Raw genomic sequence first — 22,957 nt, 5'->3', positions numbered from 1 at the left:
GAAGCTAGTTCAAGTCTACAGGTAGATCTTTGGATTAGTAGATCAGCAAGGATTTCCGCTTTCCAATAGTTTAGCAACAGTGATAACATTAAGACCTCTCTCACACATACCCTTTCAATATATTTGACTGTGTCGGGATCTGGCTCTGGTTTCATTATTTTTCATTCTTGTGACTTTACCCCAGCCTCGTGTCACATTGTGATAAAGGGTGGCTCAGAAATCTTTTTTAAAAATCAATGAAATAAGGCTGCTGAAACCCAGAGATCTTGGGAGAAAATCAGGAATGGCATTTTCCAAATGTGACAACTCTACAGTATGGGGCCATGGTACCTTTGCCCCCCACAATAAAATATTTAGGGGGCAGCCCCTCAATATTTTATGCCAGTTGGTGCCTTCCTCCCTCCTTTCCTCCCTCCCCCTCCCTCCCTTGGGCAGCCACCTCTCTGCCCTCTTTCCCAGCTTGCCTCCTGGCTTTTGGTGCCATTTCCAAGTGTGTCTAAGCCAGGGCAGTTGGGGAGAGGCAGGACCGTAAGAGAGGTGAGCGGGCAAGTGGGTGATGGGTGGGAGACAGGTGAGCAAGCAGAAACTTCTTGCAAGCAGGTGGGGAGTGAGAAGCAAGTGGGGGGAGGCCTGTGCCCAGCTGTGCATGCCGAGGAAGGTGCACTCTGCAGAAGTACTCAGAGGTGCTCATATAAGTGCCTATGTTTTGTTCAAGTTGGCACCCAAGGCATTTTCAGAGAACAGAGTGTAAAAGTTCCGTTCTGTTCCCAAGAAAAAAATTCTGGGCCAAGCATATCTGTCTCACTAATAACTTATTCCCCTGAGCCACTATTTTGCTCTCGGCTCCAGACCTTGGGGTTCTAGTAAAAACAAAACACAGCCTCAAACTCGCAAGCTCATTCATGGCCAACTGCTTTCCTTTCAGCCAAACTCTTACTGTGCGGCCAGCTTGATGAATTTTCGGAGCAGTTGGGCTCTCTTGATAACATCAGGACAAAGGCAGAGCTCGGTGGTGACCCAGAACTGCAGCTCATTGAAACGGCACAGAAAGCGCTCCAGGTTCGCAGTGGTTGCATTGGGAAACTTCTGTGGTCCAAAGATGTAGTAGATCAGCTCCACCTTAAAAAATACAACAGCCAGGAGAGTCTCCACTGAAATCCAACCTTAAAAATACAATGCTTTGGGCTCAGCTCCACTTGAAGACATGCAACACACTCTGCTCCACCTTAGACATGCAGGGCAGCTGTCAAAATCTCTGCACAATGCCATGGACATGAAGGTGAGGAATGGCAAAGTTGCAGTGTTTGTGCGCAGCAAGATCTCCTCAGTCCCAGGGTCTGGTGCCTCATTACAACAGATTTCGTCAGGGAACAAATCTCCTTACTTGATGGATGCTTTTGAAGAGGTTCCAGTCATGCTCAGTGAACTGGTTGGCCAGGTCCTTGGAGCTGATGAAATCCAGGTTTTCTGAAGAACCCGCCGTGGGGCCTTGCTGCTCAGGGTGAGGGGCCTGTGCAAATGGGAGGAGAAATCAGTGCAAGCCACTCTGCAGGGGCACCATCTGCCTGCAGGTGCCTTGCCATGGACACCCCAAAGCCACAGCTGAGCTGCAGAATTGGTCACCTTATGGATGTTGCTGCCTTAGTCCCACCTTCACAAATAGACCAAACATCTGTGCTACAAACCTAAGCCTTTTTTATTTTTTTACTGATACTGTACACCAAAAAAGAAAAGAAAAACCAGACAAAAAATACAAACCAAACCATAATAAGGACATTATTAATTACAAATCAATAAAACAAAAAGCGGTCCTTGGACTATAGACCAGACCTCCCATCCATTCCTTAATTCAATTATCTATTATTTGTTGCCAATACACATTTTTGTCTTAAATTAACTAATTAACTAATTATTGATTTTTCTAAGGTTCCAGATCTTTCTTAAATAACTACTTTCTTAAATAACTACTTGAATAACTACTAAAGTTATTCAAACGCTGCGACAGAGTTTAAACTACTGTAAATGTTTTTCAAATAAACTTTAAAGACTTCCCATTTTGAGATGAATTCCTGTTTTGGTTTGTTCTTTATTTTTTTCTGATAAACTATCTAACTCTGCATAATCTGTTAACTTTTGGATCCATTCATGAATAGAAGGGATTTCATCACTCTTCCACTTTGTAGCGATAAGAATTCTTGCTGCCACTGTGGCATGTAAAAATACACTCTTCATTGTTTGCGGGATATCCAAATCTGTGATCTCCAGGGGGTAAGCTTCTGGTTTTCTCTTAAAGGAAGTCTTTATTATTATTTTTTGTATTTCTAAGTGGATACTCTCTCAGAATGCCTGGATGTTTTTTGCATAGCCACCACATGTGGTAGAAAGTGCCTGATTTATCTCCACACCTCCAGCAACTTGGGACATTTTTGTACATCTTTGACAATTTCCAAGGCGTTAGCCTAAGCCATTTTTAAACTGCCTCCACTGTGCGTTCCCCATAAAGGCTTCTGGAGGCTTTCATGATGTCAAGGGACTGCCCAAAATCCTCTGCAACAAGGTGGTGGTGGGGGGTGGACTTGCAACCTGCAATTTGGCCTATTAGGCATTTCCCCCAAACTGTGCCCAACTGTCGATAGGCTGGTTTGTTTGTTTATTGAATTTGTATACTGCCCTTCATCCAGAGATCCCAGGGTGGTTTACACACACAAAAATAGAAAATGAAAACACAAAATGCATAAAACAAAAACAAGCGAATAGCCCTGAAACATTTAAAAGGTCATGGCTGAAGAGAAACATTTTCTCCTGGCACCTAAAGATGTGTAATGAAGGCGCCAGGCCAACTTCCCTGGGGAATCCATTCCACAAATGGGGAGCCACCACAAAAAAGGCCTGTTCTCAAATATACACAACCTCCGGACCTCTTGTGGAGAAGGCACACAAAAAAGGGCCCCCAATGATGATCACAGGGCCCAGGTTGGTTAATATGGCGAGAGGGGGTCGAAGAGGTATTATGGTCCTGAGTCGTTTAAAGTTTAGCAGATGCCACACTGGTGGGTGAGTGGCATCAGCTGAAAAGTGCACTTCAAGACTGTTGTGGTGGCACCCACCTCCATCCCATGGGAAACTGGTGTGCTGAGCCAAAGCAGAAGGATTTAACCTCCTTACTGCTCAGCTTGTCTGTGTGTGCCAGTTCCCCTGCTGTGAACAGGGGTGCACAGCCAAAAAAGCAGGATTTAACCCACCATTCACCAGCTGATGAGCAGCAGAGAATTCAAGTGTGCTTCTTGTTGTCAGTTGGTTACATCCATGGGGATTGTGCAGAAGATAATTTTACCACTTGTGTCCAGGGGGGTTGGGCCAGAGAATTAAAGTGAGAGCTTTGCGAGAATCTGCAAGGAATGCAAGAATCTGCAAGGAAGACACACTCACCAAGCTGTGAAGCTCCTGGACAGTGGCAGCAAAGAGTCTCTCATTCAGCCCCAGGGATGTAAACACAGCAAAGGCCTCCGAGGGCAAGACCTCTTTATCTGTAAGAAGAAACAAGAGACATGGCAGTGCCCCAAATTGCCACAAGGGAGCAGTGTTGCTCAAGGTATTAAAAACATGATAAAACATCAAAAACTTCCCTAAACAGTTAATTGGTCCTGAGCCATTACGGGTAAACCTCAGAGTGATTTGTAACATATCAGCCATGAGTTCCAACTCCCAATTCAACAATAGCAACAACAAAACGTAGTTATTCCCTCCCATCACAGCGAGCGGCAAGAGCCTACAGTCCCGGCGGCGCACGTGAGCCTCCAAGTCCCAACGGCTGTCCATGGGGCACATGCGCAGTAGCACAATCCCATGGACACAGGGACTGGACGCAGAGACACTTGGATATTATTATAGAGGATAATATAACTACAAGTAGTTGGCAATCATTTTTAATGATTTCTAGGCAATTTCACAAACATTTTACTGAGCAAGTCAAACTAAATTATGTTAATTTAACCAAAATATCTTGAACGCCCAAGTCACATTACAACTTCTTAGCCCCCCTCATTTTGGGAATTTGAAAGCTGAAAAATTCAGCAGGCTCTCCCAGTGGGCTGGCCGCTTCTTTGCCTGCTCATTTAAAACAGGGCTCTTTCCCCATCTCTGGTGCTTCTGGAAAATGTGAGAAGAAGGTGGAGTGGAGACAGCCAATCAGCCCAGACCAGCAACTGGTAAGCACTACAAACACAGGGGCAGCAGCTCGGAATTGGGGAAGCAGCAGCCCTCCACAATCGGCAGCCTGAATCAGCTGCCTCGCCCTGCCTAATGATAGAGCTGGCCCCTTCTATGTACACAGTTCTGCTGTAAGTCTGAAGAACCACTTTTTCCACAGTTCAACATAGGACACGAAAGCACCTCTGGATTGGACACAGCAAGAAAACTTTCCCAGTGCTGCAAAAAGGTTAGGTCTGTTTCATCCTTGAGAAAGGGCTGCTGAAATCATGCACATTGTGGGGGTTGCATGTACACTGCTCAAGTGGATTCATGTCACCTGCATCACCATGCAATACTGGGCTGCCACCAGAGACCATGTATGTTCTCAGAGGGAATCATGAGTGCCTCACTAACCTCCCACTGAGTTGATCTTGACCAGGACCCATTCTTTGCTCCAACCAGGACAGTCTGCCAGGGATGTGAGCACTTCCTGGACTGAAGCGTTCACCCGAAGCACCGTCGTGAGGCAGGAGTAGTCTGGCCTGTATATGTCATATGGGACTATGTAGGGGAAGGGGGGAAAGAGAAGAAAAAGACCTTAGCAAAGCAGCTTTAATGCAGGAGCTAAAGCATTGTACACTTTGCCCACAGAAGCTTTCAAGTTCAATCATCGATAATGCCAATTACAGCAGGACTGCATGACCTATGTGGTGAAGGGCAGAATATAAACTTAATAAATAAAAATAAAAGAAAGGTAAAGGTAAAGGTGCCCCTGACCGTTAGGTCCAGTCGTGTCCGACTCTGGGGTTGCGGCGCTCATCTCGCTCTATAGGCCGAGGGAGCCAGCGTTTGCCCGCAGACAGCTTCCAGATTATGTGGCCAGCATGACAAAGCTGCTTCTGGCGAACCAGAGCAGCGCACGGAAACGCCGTTTACCTTCCCGCTGGAGCGGTCCCTATTTATCTATTTGCACTTTGACGTGCTTTTGAACTGCTAGGTTGGCAGGAGCTGGGACCGAGCAATGGGAGCTCACCCCATTGCAGGGATTTGAACCGCCGACCTTCTTATCAGCAAGCCCATGGCGGCTCTGTGGTTTAACCCACAGCGCCATCCAGCCAATTGGAACTCTCCAGCCATGTTACTGTAGCCACCTTGGGGGCTGGATATATGTACCTCCCATGTTGGCTGGGGCATCCTGGCATTCTGAGAACTGCCCAGATGAAACAGGGCAAAGCAAAGGGCAGGCAACAACATTAAATTACCTTTGTCCTGGGCTCGGATAGTGTAGCTGCTGTTCAGAAATGGTTCCTCCTGGCTGGCAAACCAGTCCACTGCACTTCGCACCTGGGGGTGAGGGAAAGACAGAAGGGTGCATTAAGGTGCGATGGGATCCTCTTCCATCCAGAGGCACCTTCAGGCCCAGGCCTGTAAATAAGGCTAAAACCTACCAGCATAACCTGGAGAGTAGGAAATCTTTCTCTGTCGGAGAGTCGCTTGCCCTGAATGGGCAATGCTTTAAGGGAGGGGCACATGCCCATGGTGAAGTAGGCAGAATCAAAAGTAGGCAGCACATTGGATGTGGCGCTTGCCTTTGTACAGGAAGGTTTCTGCCTCCCCGATATACACAAACTCAGAGATGTGATGAACTGTCACTTCTTGGGTGTGGCACATGTTTACCAGCTACGGAGCTACCCCAAACCTTTGAGGGTGAAGCAAACAGGCCCTATTTGATGGCTACACAGAGACCAGAATCCATCTGACATGCAAGGCTGTGAATTTTGGGGTCTTGCTTTTTATTCTGCTGGGAAAATGAGGTGGCTCCATCCTAGATTTTATTTTCACATTTCTAGACCTCATTGTTTTGAGAAATACATAACCAAACAAGTTGCCTAAAACTGAAAAGAGGAGAGTTTTGGAGAATTCCTCTGCTCCTGCCCCTGGTGCCGTGGAATGGAATAACATGATTCTTGTCTGTCCACTGTCTTTTCTTGTATGCCTCCTAACCTGAGTTCTGCTTTATTTAAAGCCCTAAACAGCCTCGGTCCAGTATACCTGAAGGAGCGTCTCCACCTCCATTGCTCTGCCCAGACACTGAGGTCTAGTGCTGAGGACCTTCTGGCGGTTCCCTCGCTGCGAGAAGCCAAGTTACAGGGAACCAGGCAGAGGGCCTTCTCGGTAGTGGCACCCGCCCTGTGGAACACCCTCCCACCAGATGTCAAAAAGAAAAACAACTACCAGACTTTTAGAGGACATCTGAAGGCAGCCCTGTTTAGGGAAGCTTTTAATCTTTAAGAAATTAGTGTAATTTAATGTTTCTGTTGGAAGCCGCCCAGAGTGGGGGGGTATAAATAATAAATTATTATTATTATTATTAATTTATTTTTATTTCTCACAAAAATATTTCAAATTAGTGGAGGAGAGGGAGCTGCCTTTTTGAATGAAAATAATTCAGCATGTTCATCTGCTTTGTGGTGTTTGCAGCCTGCAGCTCCCTTTAGTGAAGAACTGTTGATTCTCTGACTTGTACTTTACCTGAAGCTTCGGAGATGCACAGTTGCTGCCATTTTCTAACCTGTCGAAAGAGGAAAGAGGGACCCCGTCACCATTACTCTTTATTCCAGTTTTAGAAACGCTGGCAATAAGTATAAGATCAGGTGAAGGAATAAAAGGTATAACTGTTGAGTGCAATGCATATAAACTGAAAGCATTTGCGGATGACCTTGTGATAACAGTAGAAGACCCAAGGGTAAGTATACCAAGGGTCTTAGAATTTCTGAGTTTGGCCAAGTAGCAGGTTTTAAGTTAAATAAAAACAAAACAAAAATGTTGGTAAAAAATGTGACAGGACAATACAAAAAAAAAAGATTTACAGCAAAAAAACAAAACTGTTAATTTGAAAAAGGTGAAATATTTAGGGGTATGATTGACAACAAATAATATAAATATTTTCAAGAACAACTATACATCCACTTGGATAGAAATAAAGAAAAATTTGGAGGTATGGGGAAGGATATCAGTAATAAAAATGAATGTATTGCCAAGAATGCTATTTTTATTTCAATCAGTTCCCATAATCAGTGGAGCAGGACACTTCAAGCAATGGCAAAGAGATATTTCAAAATTTATCTGGCAGGGGAAGAAACCAAGGATTAAATATAAATTGCTAACTGATACTAAGGAAAGCGGTGGCTTCTCCCTGCCAGACCTGAGATTATATTATGAGGCGTGCTGTCTTTGCTGCCTTCAGGAGTGGATAACTTTAAAGAATGTGGATATTCTAGATTTAGAAGGCCACGATAATAGATTTGGTTGGCATCTATGGTATGAAAAGGCAAAAGTGCATAAAGGTTTCCTAAACCACTTGGTAAGAAAATCAATTTATGTAGTATGGAAGAAATATAAAAACCTATTAGAACAGAAAACACCTTGGTGGCTCTCCCCACTAGAAGCGATATCCTTGAATAAAGTAATTGCAAAAAGTGAATGGGCAACTTATAAAGAGCTGTTAATGGAAGTAGAAGACCAGTTTAAAATGAGAAGATTTGAGGATATAAGACATTTAGTAACTGATCGGCTGCAGTATCACCAATTAAATGATGTATTTGTGAAGGGTAAAAGAAATGGTTTTAGTAAGGAAATTTCAAGGTTTGAAAAAGACTTATTGGAAAACAATGTGAAATTACTCTCAAAAATGTATAAACTGTTGTTAGAATGGCATACTGTAGATGGATAAGTTAAATCAGTAATGATACAATGGGCAAGGGATATTGGACATAATATACAATTTTCATCCCCATCGTCCAGCCTGGACACTGAGATCCAGTGCCGAGGGCCTTCTGGTGGTTCCCTCATTGCGAGAAGTGAGGTTACAGGGAACCAGACAAAGGGCCTTCTTGGTGGTGGCACCTGCCCTGTGGAACGCCCTTCCAACAGATGTCAAGGAAATAAGCAGCTATCCTATTTTTAAAATACACCTGAAGGCAGCCCTGTTTAGGGAAGTTTTTTAATATTTAATGCTGTATTGTTTTAATACTCGATTGGGAGCCACCCAGAGTGGCTGGGGAGGCTCAGTCAGATGGGTGGGGTACAAATAATAATAATAAATTATTATTATTATTATTTATTATTATTATTATTATTATTTAGAGAAGGAATGATTGGGGGTGGGGTTAAGGAACACATTTTGTCCATATTTTATCTGACCTTGCTTCTCCCCTTCACATCTCAGAACAAAAGACACCTGCTGGGTCAGACCAAAGGCTCATCTAGTCCAGCCTCCTGTTCTCAAAGTGGCCACACAGATGCTGCTGAGAAGCCCACAAGCAGGACTCAAACACAATACACCTCTTTCCTGCTTGTTGTTCCCAGAGGCTGGCATTGAGTTGTACTGGAGGTCAAACATAGCCATCGTTGTGATCAGTAGACCTCTCCCCACGTCAAGATGAAAGGGCAAAGTGTCATGCAGAAGTAAGCCTCTCAGAAAGTCAGAGTTCCCTTCAGATGTGTTCGTGTCACCACAGAGTCTTCCGAAACCACCATCAATCACCTGATGGAGTGAGCACCTACCAGGTAAGAAGAGCTCTTACAGACCAACTTTGGTCTGATTGACTGAGTAGCTGCACACCTGAAGGCTACTCTAACATGCTTCCTACATCAGGAAATAAGGCAACTCTACAATCATCCACATGTGTATTTTGATGCACATATCATATCATACCATATCAAATCACATTACAGACATTAAGACTTGCCCTGAGGAAACCAGGTATTTTGCCATTCTTTTTTGCCTCATCTTCCCCGCACATACCCAGATCCTTGAAAACACAAATTGGGGCAGAGTAGAAGACTCACTTTCTTGGGCTTTTACTTTCTTGGAGATTTTACTTTCTTGGGCTCCTTGATCACTGCAGATGGTGACAGCAGTCACGAAATTAAAAGACGCCTGCTTCTTGGGAGAAAAGCAATGACAAACCTAGACAGCATCTTAAAAAGCAGAGACATCACCTTGCCTACAAAGGTCCGTATAGTTAAAGCTATGGTTTTCCCAGTAGTGATGTATGGAAGTGAGAGCTGGACCATAAAGAAGGCTGATCGCCGAAGAATTGATGCTTTTGAATTATGGTGCTGGAGGAGACTCTTGAGAGTCCCATGGACTGCAAGAAGATCAAAACTATCCATTCTTAAGGAAATCAGCCCTGAGTGCTCACTGGAAGGACAGATTGTGAAGCTGAGGCTCCAATACTTTGGCCACCTCATGAGAAGAGAAGAATCCTTGGAAAAGACCTTGATGTTGGGAAAGATGGAGGGCACAAGGAGAAGGGGGCGACAGAGGACGAGATGGTTGGACAGTGTTCTCGAAGCTACGAACATGAGTTTGACCAAACTGCGGGAGGCAGTGGAAGACAGGAGTGCCTGGCGTGCTATGGTCCATGGGGTCACGAAGAGTCGGACACGACTAAACGACTAAACAACAACAACAAGAAGACTCACACTCGGTTCCTCCGGCGATCCTGAAGCTGTTCCCTAAGCAGGGGGCCCAGACGAGCATCCTGGGTTGCACACTCAGACAGGCTCTGCAAGAAAACGGCCAGAGCTGATGAGCAGAAGCGGCCAGGCTGGTTGCTACAGAACAAGAGGGCCTCCTGCAGACGCAATCTCATGCCAACCGAGCAACAGGCTCCCACTAACCCAAGTCGACTTTTATCCTCTCATCCTCTTTGTGTTGCACCTCTAGCACTGCTCCCTGCACCCATCCTGTTACCTGCAAGAAGGCCACAGTGCTGGATTCTGCCTGCAGCAGGCGCCCATAGAGCAACACCCACTGGTTCACCAGCCACAGGATCTTCTGCCTTTTGCCCAGGATGTAGGCAGCTTTGTCCTGTTCGGTGCCCTCCGACGGTTCCGAATGAAAGGTGAACAGTAGTCAAGGAGACGCAGAAACACAGCCGTATGCAAGGTGGCCCCCATGGACCAGGCCTGGCTCTAGGTTTTAGGGGGTCTTAGGCTAAGTGCCCTCTGGTTGGAGTCCTCCTTGGTTGGTGGGCCCTGGCAGAAATACCTGGCAGCAATGGTAGAGGGGGCAACATTTCCCTAGTAGCATTGGCTGGGTGGCATTTTGATTTCCCACAATGCCCCCAACCTACTGTCACTTTGGGCATTGTAGAAAGTTAAAAATGGCAGCTAAACCCAGCCACCAGCTGCTGCTTAAAGCTTAAATCAATGAGGCAAATTAGTCATGATTTACAACTTTTGCTCCCTTAATCTGAGATGCCCTTTTAGTCAAACTAAAGTTTATTAATTGGTTAACCTAGCCAATTAACCAACTAGAATTTACAGCCCTGATTAAAATGTATGCTGTTCAGATGAAGCCACTTTCATTTTTAACCTGGGACACTAGAGATGTATGAAGCATACATCTGGGATCTCTCTAGTGCAAGGATGAGCAGCTAGCAGCCCCTGGGCCAAATCTGGCCCCCAAAGCCTCCTTCCCAGCACTGCTATTTAGCATCCCAGAGGCAAGGCAGGCACCTGCAGGGAATAGCTTGCCAGCAGCCCACCAAACTGTGCCTCTAAAGTGGCCTTCCAAACAGAACTGCCTGCTGACTAGGGCTGTAGAATCCAGCGGAGACACAAACCACAAAGGATATTGTTGGAGCAGAGCTCTGCACAGCTGTGGTGTTGGCATGAACACATCATGTGTCAGAAGGAAATCTCCAAGGAAGGTGTCTACAGAGGGAGCAGAGAAGCACGGTGAAACATTATTACAAGGGCTAGGTGATCTCCTAGATGATCTGCATTTAAACTCCCGTAACCCGACAAATAATCCCATGCACATTCTTCCAGTGTACACACATTGCCCTGTACACTTCAAGGGAGACGACGGCTCCACAGATACAAAGGGATGTGTCTGTGTAGATGCCCCTCTGTTCAAACTTCTTTCTCCAGTTCTTAGCTCTAAAGCAGCCCATGAACCAATTACTGGCATGGGGTTTTCTTCTGTGTATTAACTAACCCTTCTCTTTAAGTGGCCCTCGACTTACCTACGAGGTCAGAGAGTGTAGAGTCTGGACGCATGGCTTCCAGCAGATAATCAAGTATTTTTTCAGGGGTCCCAGACATCACTGAGTACCTGAACAGGAGAGGAAGGCATGAACTTCTCAGATAGCATGACAATGAGGTGGAAACCAGACTCAAGCAATGCACCTAAATAGCAAATGCTCCCCACTCCCATATCATTAGCTGATTTTGAACCCCCCCCCCAGTTTCACATATGAATACTTTGCTCACAACCACATTACATAATAGGTTTTGTAGTCTAGAATTGCCACACAAGCCATGAGTGATGATCTCCTGACCATATTTTGTAGACTTAAGGTTGCACATTAGCAAAGAAGCAAGAAGACTACACTAGTGACAACTACTTGCCCCGTGGATCTTACAGAAGCAGATGGAAATTTAAATAAATCTTCCTGTGGGGGGAGGGGGAGCCCCCATGTTCTCTCTTATTCTATTTCATGTGGAATCCAGCAGCATTTGCTACATTTAAGATCCTCTGGAAAAAACACCATGGCAGTTGGACGAGATGTTTCTGCAGCTGCCAGCAAAGCACTTCCAAGAGTACTTCTGGAAGGAAGTACAAGCTTCTTGACGCCCAACCCTGTTTTGTGGGGAAGGCAGGAAAAACAAGCAGAAAGAGCTTGTGGGTGCACCAGAGAGAAGCTACTTCTGCCTCTAGGAGGGAGCGGGGAAACAAAGGGGGCCAGACCGCAGTACCTACTGCTCCCTGGAGTCCCAGGAAGATGACTGGAGCTGCTGCCTTGCAAATTCTTCTCCAGAACAAGCACCACCTTCCCATGTTCCTTCAGCCTCAGAGTGTTGGCTTCAACATCCTAGAGAGGAAAGCAGAAGCTAGTGAACTGGGTTGCATTATCATGCTTTTTGGGCACGTCTACACTGAAGCTGGACAACAGCCATTGGCCCTCGGCAGACATCCTCAGATGCTATCCTAATGGGCCTCCTTTAGGGCAGAAAATCAGTGGGATGTACACTTCTGAATTCAACGTTGGGTATCACATCAAGATACTAGTCTTGTGCAGCTCCTCCACCTGAAGTCAAAGTGCTCAGCCCTGTCTGTTCACTTTGCGACACAACTAATTTCATAATGGTAGAGCAGGGAAAGAGGCCTAGGTTTCTAGTTCTAAGCTATATCTGCTGTGAGAGATTGCAGTCAAATTCAACAATGCATATTCTTCCTAGTTAGTAAGTTGAGGGGCAAATGACCACAGAGCTGTATTGCTGATAGGCAGAGACTCAGACCATAGAAATGCCTCGACTTCCGAAGGTTTCGATTTACGAAGTCGGCAAACCCGGAAGTATTTTCACCGTGCGCGTGTTCTGTGCCTGTGCAGAAGCGGCGTGCACGGTCCGCGCATGCGCAGAAGTGCAAAATCACGCTTCAGGCAAGCGCAAAATGGACACTTCGACATCCGAAGGCCTCCGTAAGTCGAGGTACCACTGTACACTGATAAAATGAAGGCATATGGAGGAAGACCAGCCAGGAATGGGAAAATGCCCAGTTGAAACAGTAACTTGTTTATGGACAGAAGGTAATTTGCAAACTGCCCTTCACAATGGATCCCTGAGCAGGGGGGGACACTCAAGGTGCCTAAGGCAAAGCTAGGTTGCTTCTGGAAAGGATAGGATAATAAACAACTAGGCTTTGCAGGTGGGGTGGAGGGACTTCAAAGCAAGGAGCTTAGTGTACAGAGCAGGGCCGTCTTGAGCAGATCGCGCGCCCTGGTGCTGAGGGGCGGAGATCGCTCCGCCGCCCCCCCACCCTCGCAGGGCGCAGCGCCCGCCTTACCAGGCCGGCGCCCAGCTTACCAGCCCCCCGCCATGGTGCACTGCGCCACCGGGGGTCTACATAGAGCCGGCCCTGGTAAGAGGAAAGGAGAACATTCAGGCACAGACATGTGGCACAAGTCCTGGAGAAGTCCTGAAGTTGGAGAAGTCCTGAACTTGGTAACTTCATTTATTGCTGCCTCCTGATCCCTTAATGCCCTCAAATACCTTACATTTGAGACATAATTCCTTCCCAGGGCAAACTCTATTGAGCGCTGAAAACTGTCAAGAGAATGGAAGGACCGACCCCAGCCTCCATGTGTGACCCAATTCCTGACCCACCTTGAGGATGCGATTGAAGTCCCGTTTGTCCACACGCAGAAAGTGGCAGCTGTCTTCACGGAGGATGATGGTGGCTGCACGGGGGGCATCGTTCACCAGCGCCAGCTGGCCAAAGTCATCACCTTCGTGCAGAGTGGACACCAAGCCCTGAAAAGTGAGTGCGCCACATCCGTTACTGCTCCAAGGGACATTGCCATGGCAAATATGGGTGACCCTGCTGAGGGCAACTGAATACCAAGGCCTCTCACCAATTCTTCCTTATTTTCCCTTCCCTCGCTGCTGCTGTCACCACCACCCCTCGCAATAGGATTATTTCTGACTGGCAAAGCATCTCTGTCTCAGGGCAAGCCACTCCTGAAGGGCAGTGGCTCTCCAGGGTTTCATGCAGGCAGGGCCGGCGCGTCCATTAAGGCGAACTAGGCAGCTGCCTAGTGTCCAAAATGGAGGGGGTGCTGGCCAGCCTGCCCACCGCCGCCCGCTGTCCATCGCCCCCCGGTGCTGCGGGCAAGGCGGCCCCAGGCTCGCACTCCCCACGTGCTTCCGGAGAGCGGCCTGAAGCCGCTCAACAGCTGAGAGGCGCAGTGGAGGCGGTCCCTGGCTCACGCTTCCCGTGCGAAGTTCTGGAGGTGCGCGGGGAGCGCGAACCTGGGGCTGCCTCCTCCGCACTTCTCAGCGGCTTCAGGCTGCTCTCCGGAGGTGCGCGGGGAGCGCGAGCCTGGGGCCGCCGCACCGCGCCTCTCAGCTGTTCAGTGGAGGCGGCCCCAGGCCTGCGCTCCCTGCCGCCTCCGGAGAGCTGCCTGAAGCTGTTGAGTTTGGCGCCCCTTCCGCGCCCGGGTCTAGGGAAGCAGGGGAAGGCCACGCCAGAAACAGGGAAGGCCGCTAGATCAACAACTCTGGGAAATGGGTGTGTGTGTGTGTCAGGAGGTGATCTCCCCTAGGGTGCAAAAAACCCTAGCACCAACCCTGCATGCAGGTGTCCTTTCCAGATTCAACTTGGGACTTTTTGGGTGCAACGCATGCGCCCTTGCTAAAGCTGAGGCTGCTGACTCACAGGCTGGGCATTGTTTGGAGGTTTGGGCAGTGGGAATGGGGATTGTTGTTGTTACTGATATTTTTTATTTTAGATCTTACAATTCATGTGGAATTCATTTCAACTTGGCTGTGCACTTTTGGATGTTTTATTTGTTGTTTATGACTACTTTTGATATACTTGTGATTACATATTTTTCTCCATGTTTCAAGTTGCCTTGAGCATGGTTTTAACCATGGAAAGGCGGCATACAAATAAAATTATGTATGTATATATGTAGATATATGAGCCACAGTCCTCCCCCAAAGGTATGTTGAATGATTGAGTTATTTTTTTTTTAAGAACACCAGAGGGATAGCCGGATCAGCAGATTAAATATGTCACAGATGGGGTGTTGGCTACTCCCGAGTAAGCACTCCACACATCCTCTGGATTTTCATAGTTTTATTGTGCATGCTATATACAGTGGTGAGATGTCTCAAATCATGTCTGCTCTGCATGGGGCAGAAGCCCACAATGGCGTCTCGTGGGCTCTGACCCCCCTTTTAAGACTCCAAACGCCCCTCCTCCTTGCTCTATGGGTCCTCCGTGGTCCCAAACCAGGCTCCTGAGGTGCCGTTCTCTCTCCTCCCTCCTTTCCAGCCCCTGCTGAAGCTAGCTCCTCCCCTGCTTCCCTGCTACCAACCTGGAGCTGAGCCACCAGGACTCTGCAGAGCCCTGGACCCGTCTTAACCCTTCCTGTTCCTGATTTGAACTCCCAGACTTGCTGCTGCTCTCCCATCTGGTGGAAGTAAGCAGAGTGGGCTGCTCTCTGCAAGCCCTCTCTCTTACATCCACCCCCCCTCCAGGCTCCCCCCCCCTTTCTGAGGCCTGGTTTGCCTGGTCTGATGTCTGTAAAGAGGGCTGGAAGCCTGACAGGTCTTCCTCCTCTGTAGTGTGTGTAAAATCCTGTTCCCCGTCGGTGCTGGGTGGCTGGTCCGTGTAGTTCCTTCCGTTGTCATCCTCCTCCTCCCTCTGGAAAATTGCTTCCGATTCCCGGAGGGCTCCTTGGGTCTGCGTCTCCCCTGCTCCCCACCTGGGATCGCCCTCCCCCTCTGTGTTCCCTGTGCTACTGACGTGTGGTGGTTTGGGTCTGTGGGAGAAAGGAGCGTGCAGTTCCAGTGTGCGGTCCTCCCCTTGCATGGTGTGCGTGGTTGCCTCCGCGTTTTGGGAAGCAGGAGTGCCCTGCCTGGCCATCAGACATTTTAACCCCCCCTCCCCCCACCGGGAGCCCGGGCTCGCTGTGGCACTGTAGACCTCCTCCTCTTCCTTTCTTTCTGGACCCTCTTGGCTGCCTTCTCCCTCCACCCTTCTATCTAGTGTCTTTTGTGTGATTTCCTCCCCCTCCCTCCTGTCAGCGTCTTGTGTTGGATGTGTGTCACGTCCTCTGAACCTTGGGCTTTCCCTAAAGTGTGAGAGCAAAGACCTGTGACCCACGGGATGGACCTTTCTCGCTGTAGGTGCTTCCCCCCTGAAGGTGACAGGGTTGATCTGTGTCAGAACCTTGAAGGGCCCCAGCCTTCTGGGTGCCAGCTTCTTCCCCCTTCCCCCCATGGGAAGGCCTTCTGACCACAGCCAGACCCTGTCCCCTCCGTGGAAGACCTTCTCCAGTCCCCTGTGATGGTCTGCCCCCTCCTTGTAAGCCTCATTGCCCCTTGCCACGTCTCCATCCAGTTGTTGGTGTACTGTCTCCCTCCTCTCACCCCATGCCTCAATAGGTGGTCCCCCAATCTCCCCCTCCCCCTGCTCTGGGAAGGCTCTGGGGTTTCGCCCAAGACTGGCCTTACTGGGTGTGAGCCTCGTGAAGACATGTACTGCATGCCCCTCCGTGGGGTTGTCATGATATTGCTTGAGAATCTTCCCTCTGAGGGAGTCCTGGGGCATATACCGGGCATCATTGCTAAAGAGTAACCCCTCTTTCTCGGCAAGCCCTTCCCCTGCCCCCTTTTTCTCCCTCAAGTCCCTCCGTATGTTCTGGGTAAAAGTGTCCTCTTTGGTGAGTTGGCTCAGTTTCTCTTCCTGCATCCCCGCCTCTGCGTCGTTCCATCCGCCTGGGGAGCTGATGTGGTGCGATCCTGAGGATTCTCCTTCTTTCCTGCAGTGCTCCTTGCCGTCTGCATCTCCAAAGGTGAGATCTCCCCGGCGCTGGCTGCCCACAGGGTCATTGTCCATTAAGTCCAAAGCTAGCACTTCTGCGTGCTTGTTCACTGTCATCTTCCGAGAGGGGGTCTGTTGCGTGACCTCACCCTCCTGCAATTCCCGGCCGCCTACGGTCAAGACGCTCATGGGCAGCTCCCTTGGGAAAATGGGAATCTGATCCTGCTTAGCCAAGTGCACCGATAGGAAATCGTTGCTGCTGCCCCTGCGGAGAAGCCCGACTGTCTCCTGGGTCTGGCCTCTTGGCAGCTGCAGACTCACTTCCATCTCTTTGTCGTGCTGTGGGGTGTTACAGGAGGGCTCAGTTGTTGGTGCTCTGCCTGGCCCCTCCCCTCCTGATCTGGCATCCAGGCTTGTGTCTGTGCCTGCCTGCTCTCGCCATTCCTTCCTCTGGGGGCAGTGTTCCACCCAGTGGCTGGGTGCATTGTAAAGGCATCTCCCGCCTTTCTCTTCCCTCTGTTTTCCCGCGTCAGCGTTTGAAAGTACCCGCGCGCGGGCTTTGTCCCTCTGCATCACATCTGGCTGGAGGGGGCTGTGCTGTGCTGCAGCTGCCTCCCCGGGACTGTATGGGAACTTGTGGCCGCTGCCTTTCCCCTCCGTCTGTCCCCTCTGCCCGGACTCGCCTCTCAGCCTCCTGCACTTCCACGCCACCATGCCTCTCAGTCTTAGAGCCAGCTTGTGCTGAGGGTCGCCCTACAAAGTGCTGGCCCGTCCCGAGTGTCCTCTCTGCTTGTCCAGCCTCCGCTCCTCTGGCTTGGCTGTGTTCCGAGCTGCTCGGTTCACTAAGCTTGGCTTCCCCTGTGCCCGGGTGCCTACCTGGTGCTTGAGCCGTTCCATAGTTGCAGGGTGCTGGCAACTCATGCCAATCCTCCCTCGGCATCTCTCTCTTCTGCTTTAGATGCTGCCAACTTCATGCCGGCTGCTACATTTGCAGCCCTCTTCCCTCGGGGTAGCCATCAAGAGATTGTGGGCTTGCTGTCACAGATGGGGTGTTGGCTACTCCCGAGTAAGCACTCCACACATCCTCTGGATTTTCATAGTTTTATTGTGCATGCTATATACAGTGGTGAGATGTCTCAAATCATGTCTGCTCTGCATGGGGCAGAAGCCCACAATGGCGTCTCGTGGGCTCTGACCCCCCTTTTAAGACTCCAAACGCCCCTCCTCCTTGCTCTATGGGTCCTCCGTGGTCCCAAACCAGGCTCCTGAGGTGCCGTTCTCTCTCCTCCCTCCTTTCCAGCCCCTGCTGAAGCTAGCTCCTCCCCTGCTTCCCTGCTACCAACCTGGAGCTGAGCCACCAGGACTCTGCAGAGCCCTGGACCCGTCTTAACCCTTCCTGTTCCTGATTTGAACTCCCAGACTTGCTGCTGCTCTCCCATCTGGTGGAAGTAAGCAGAGTGGGCTGCTCTCTGCAAGCCCTCTCTCTTACAAAATATGACAAGCAAGGTGGGATAAACAAGTACATTATATTGTATATAAATGTAATCTCATCTAATAGCATAAATATATGACAAGAAACATCTACGTAAATAGATTTCTCTTAGTCCAGATGTGGATATAAAATTTCCTACCCACACACTGAACTTAACCCCAAGCTGACCCTTTCCATGTGAAGTCTACAGAGATTAAACATACAAACCTTGTCATGTGTGACAACGTTGACTGATCCCTTCCAGATGATGTACCAGGAGGTGCCCTTGTCCCCTTGGCTGAACACTGGAGGGGGAAAAAATCCTTTGCATCAGTGCTATGGGACTTATGCTTTGAGACACATGCAAAATGAGTGCCCAATGGCACAGACCAGCCTTCCCCAATGTGGGGGTCATCTAGCTGTTTGGGGCTACAACTCCTATCTGCCCGTCTGAAACATCTGGCGGTCACAGCAGGGCAGGGAAAGAAGCACAGGCAACATGTTAGAGGCAAAGGAGAAAATGATCAGCTTGGACTAGGGGTGGGTGGGGGCGCAGGAACAAGCGGGAAAAGCAAGAAGAACAGGTTCTCAAGGGAGCCTTCAAAAGAGCTGCCACAGGGAATTGGAAAGGAGGAGGAATGAGCTCGGAGATAAATGAGAAGTTTTCCTTCTGAATTGCAATTGCACAGGATAGAAGATTGCTGTGTGTCACATTTGACCTTACCTTCCAAGTCCCGGACTGCAGAATCCGGGACCGGCAGCAGTGTGACACCGGAAGTTGTGTCGACGTAACTTCCAGAGTCGCTTTGCCCTTCTATGGGCACCAAAAATGGCTGCCGCCGGCTTCAAAAGTAGCTTCTACGCATGATCGGAAGTGCGTTGACGCGACTTCCGGTATCGGCGGCGGCCATTTTTGGTGCCCATAGATGGGCGGGGTGACACCGGAAGTTGCGTTGGCGCACTTCCGGTCATGCTTAGAAGCTACTTTTGAAGCCGGCGGCGGCCATTTTTTGTGCCCATAGAAGGGCAAATCAGGGGGGGAAATGGCCACCGGCAGGAGAAAATAACGGAGAAAAACGGGAGACGAAGTGATACGGGGGACCACCGGGAAAAGGTAAGTAAAAACGGGGGTTTCCCGGGGAAAACGGGGTACTTGGCAGCTATGCATTTGATCCTCTCAAAAGTCACTGGGATGATGCACAGCAACAACACACAAGACCCATCCCCATTCCAAAAATTACTGCAATGCACTCTCTGTGGGACTTTCCTTGCGCCTGATCCGGATATAAAGCTTCTGCTAAGAGACCTGCCCTGTTTGCTGATTTGCTACCAGGCCAAGTTCAAAGTGTTATTATTACTATATAAAGCCCTTAACAGCTTGGACCAGTTTACCCATGAGATCGTCTTACCCCTCTGAATACCCACTTGACTGTTTCCATCTGCAGAACTGGTACTGTTACAGGTGCCACATAATTACCGTAATACTCATTCTACATATGTAAGGAATTGATCCCTTAAGTGTGGCAGCATCCCACTTTGGAACTCCCTGCCTAATGACAGCAGGAAGGCGCCTTTGCTGGACTCTTTTTCGGTGCCTTGATAGGCAAGCCTATCAAAGACAGGTAGAATGCTGACGTATCTTAATCTGGTATTTAGCTTATTGTTGGTTTTAATTATTTTTCAGAGGTTTTAAATTATTGCTTTTCACTGATAATTTTATTGTTTTGCTCTTTTTTGTAAACTGAGGTTTAACTACAATCAAGAAGTGTATAAATATCTAGATATATAAAAATGTAAAAATGTAAAATGTCCATGTTTGTTAACTTTCACTTTTCTACGAAACCGCTTGACCGATTGCGTTCAAATTTGGACACAACATTCCATTCCGATACGTGAGTGTTTCCATAGCCTTAGATTATACAGATGTCACACCTGTCACAGGTAAAAATATGAATTTGTCTAAAAAAACATAGCAACCTCCAGTGGATGTCAAAGGAACAGACGCCATATCCTTTTGTGTAGCAATAGCCCCATAATCCCACCCCTCCTCCTCCTACCTCCCCATCGAGGCCTCTCCAGAACCACATGTCGCCAAGAGCCAGGCTGGGCCCCGCAAGCCCCGCCGCCGATGGAGCTGACGCCCCGAGAGCCACAGCAGCCCAGGAGCCCTGCTGCCAACAGAGCCAACGCCCTGACATCCAGCCCGGCCCCGGCCCCGCGATGCCTGCCAAGACCTAGGACAGGACCCACACACCCCGTCGCCAAAGGAGCCGACACCCCCAGAGCCAGACCAGCCCCAGAAACCGTGCCACTGCCAATGGAGCCCACACACCGAGAACCAGCCAGCCCTGGAACCGGTGACGCCGCCAAGAGCTAGGCCGGACCCCACAGGCCCCACCTCCGATGGAGCCAATGCCCCAAGAGTTATGCCAGCCTGGGAGCCCTGCCGCCAACGGAGCCAACACCCCAACATCAACCCCGGCCCTGGAGCCCACGACGCTGCCGAGACCACCCTGCCGATGAAGGAGCCAACCCCCCCCAAGCCAGACCGGCCCCGGAGGCCGTGCCGACAAAGGAGCCAGCGCCCCCAGAGCCACGCCAGCCCCAGAGGCCCTGCCGCTGATGGAGTCAACGCCCCGAGATCCAGGCTGGCCTGGGAGGCCCTCCGCCAATGGAGCCCACACCCTAAGAGCCAGGCCGCCCCGGAGCCCGCGACACTGCTGAGAACCAGGGCAGGCCCCACAGGCCCTTCCGCCGATGGAGCCAACGCCCCAAGAGCCAGGCCGGCCCGGGAACCCCGGCCTGGCTCGGACCCCCATGCCGCTTCCACTCCACGGAGGAGTGTCCAGGTTTGTGATATTCTACAACTTTAAAAGGCAAACTTTCTCTTTCATTTCTTTTCCATTTAATGCACTAAGCCACAGCAACACGTGGCTTGGTACAGCTAGTTGCGAAATAAATAAACAAGCCAACTTATAGTGGCTGCAAGATACTGCTCCTTGATGGTGTTTTCCTGGTTTAAATGCGTCCTTCAACTCTGATGATACACGTTGATAGCTGGGTGAAAGGGAGAAAAGTGTGTGTGTAGAAAATAGCACTTTGCACAAAGGTAAATTTTACATTCCTTGCTCTGACCACTTTTGCCTCGGGCACCACCCACCACTGCCATGTGACCCCGAGGACGTGGCTGAGATGCCCTATGGGCATGCTTGCAGGAAGTAAAGAAAAGAGCTAGGCTGAAAGTGACGAAACCATTGCCAGCCAATTACTCACACACAGTTCCAGCCTTTGCATGGGATTCGAACAGCAGGACAGCAGCCAGTTCCCTCTTCACCTGTGGCAGAAGGGAGACAACCACTGAGCTTGCCCTAGAAAACCACTTGCACAAACAGCCGAGGCAGAACATAACTTTTGTAATTAAAAGTGTTGGCCACACTGGCGGAGGAAGAGGGGGCGGGGGGAGTACACCATCCCCGGCAGCGTGATCCTGGTGGGGTGCCATCGCAGCTGCCCCTCCCCCGCCCGCGCTGGGTGCCATGCGTCCGCAGGCAGTGCATCATGCCCCCAGGACGTGCGCCACTGGTTGGCCAAGCAGGAAGCAAGTTCATGGAAGGTAAATGCATAAAGGCTTCTAGGGAGGGAACATCCACACTTGGGCCAGCACAGTTCTGATTACTACATACTATTCATACTAGTTAATATCTATACTCCTCTGTAATCTTGGTGGTTCTTAAAGAGAAATCCACTTAGAACAGGCATCCCCAAACTGCGGCCCTCCAGATGTTTTGGCCTACAACTCCCATGATCCCTAGCTAGCAGGACCAGTAGTCAGGGAAGATGGGAACTGTAGTCCAAAACATCTGGAGGGCTGAAGTTTGGGGATGCCTGACTTAGAAGCTCATTTATGTGTACTAAATTATAGTCAACAACAAAAATGTAGTGATGCATATTTCTTAACATCAACACACGGTGCTATATTTGTCAAATTTTGCTAATAATGCTGGATGACAAAGTTCTGGTTGCCAGCTGCCCCTGGTGGTGGTGAACTGCTCACCACCTAATCTTATTTGTGGACAGCTGCCATTCTTTTGTTTTTGATTTCTGGACTGTGCTTAGACTGCTTTGCATGTTCAGATTGACACAGCTCCCCTCCTCTAAATCACCCACCAAATACAGTCCATTAAGTCACTCAAGCATACCGAGTTCAGAACTGAAGAAAAAGAGACTCTTGGTGCAATGGTTCTGTGCATGTTGTGCATGTGCTGGAAGTATGTGAGCAGGGAAAATAAGCACACTGAAATATTTAGAAAACTTGACATGTGCCACTTCTAAAAGTAGCATCATAAATTCTTTACATCTAGTGTAAGATAGGTAGAGTGAACAGAAAACACACACCGCTCCTAAGGTGCATGTATTTTTCACCCCCTACATCTGTACAGGAGATGGGTCCAGTCTGACGCAGGCTCAGGCAGGTTTGAAGTGACTGACAAATGAAAGGAAGCAACCAGCTGGAAATAGGACAAATGCAAATCTGCTAGATAGGTTGATCCTATCAAATGGAATAGCTAAAGGGGGGGGAAGAGAGAGAGAGAGAGAGAGAGAGAGAGAGAGAGAGAGAGAGAGAGAGAGAGAGAGAGAGAGAGAGCATTTGTTTGGCCATCCCATTTGTTTCCATTCTTACCCATCTGTTACTCATGGCATTCAAATTAAAGATGGGCCAAATGAGACAGAATCTGACCGTTACTTACAGAACTGGAGAGATGGGCGACAGCTTTGATGTGCAGCAGCTCCTCAAAGATCAGTGCAAGCTCCTCATCTGTGCGCTGGCCAGGGCTGGAGGAGAGTGTCCAGGTAAGGCACACATATGTCAGGTTCTCCTGTCACTTTACAGCACTCACCACCACCACATCCTCATCCCCAAGACAGTGTGGATTACCCTGACTCCT

At 49.2% G+C, this 22,957-nt stretch overlaps 1 protein-coding gene across 4 annotated transcripts in view; it reads right to left on the bottom strand.

Moving 5' to 3' along the window:
* The window catches only part of RAPGEF3 (Rap guanine nucleotide exchange factor 3), a 70,642-nt gene that overhangs the window by 17,159 nt on the left and 30,526 nt on the right, over positions 1 to 22,957 (bottom strand). For all 4 annotated transcript variants that reach the window (XM_035101408.2, XM_060272134.1, XM_035101416.2 and 1 more), the window contains 15 exons: positions 22,760 to 22,844; positions 21,285 to 21,345; positions 18,240 to 18,316; positions 13,375 to 13,521; positions 11,965 to 12,080; positions 11,232 to 11,320; positions 10,839 to 10,917; positions 9,953 to 10,103; positions 9,682 to 9,764; positions 6,724 to 6,763; positions 5,454 to 5,535; positions 4,606 to 4,752; positions 3,430 to 3,527; positions 1,385 to 1,510; positions 938 to 1,119 (listed from right to left, as the gene is read on the bottom strand). In XM_035101408.2, the coding sequence (XP_034957299.1) occupies positions 938 to 1,119; positions 1,385 to 1,510; positions 3,430 to 3,527; positions 4,606 to 4,752; positions 5,454 to 5,535; positions 6,724 to 6,763; positions 9,682 to 9,764; positions 9,953 to 10,103; positions 10,839 to 10,917; positions 11,232 to 11,320; positions 11,965 to 12,080; positions 13,375 to 13,521; positions 18,240 to 18,316; positions 21,285 to 21,345; positions 22,760 to 22,844 (1,563 nt within the window). The remainder of the gene's footprint in view (positions 1 to 937; positions 1,120 to 1,384; positions 1,511 to 3,429; positions 3,528 to 4,605; positions 4,753 to 5,453; positions 5,536 to 6,723; positions 6,764 to 9,681; positions 9,765 to 9,952; positions 10,104 to 10,838; positions 10,918 to 11,231; positions 11,321 to 11,964; positions 12,081 to 13,374; positions 13,522 to 18,239; positions 18,317 to 21,284; positions 21,346 to 22,759; positions 22,845 to 22,957) is intronic.

Source organism: Zootoca vivipara, chromosome 2 (assembly GCF_963506605.1).
Source record: "Zootoca vivipara chromosome 2, rZooViv1.1, whole genome shotgun sequence".
In the NCBI taxonomy this organism is placed as follows: Eukaryota; Metazoa; Chordata; class Lepidosauria; order Squamata; family Lacertidae; genus Zootoca; species Zootoca vivipara.
The sequence above is the reverse complement of the archived record's forward strand: the minus strand, read 5'-3'. Positions and strand labels throughout refer to the sequence as shown.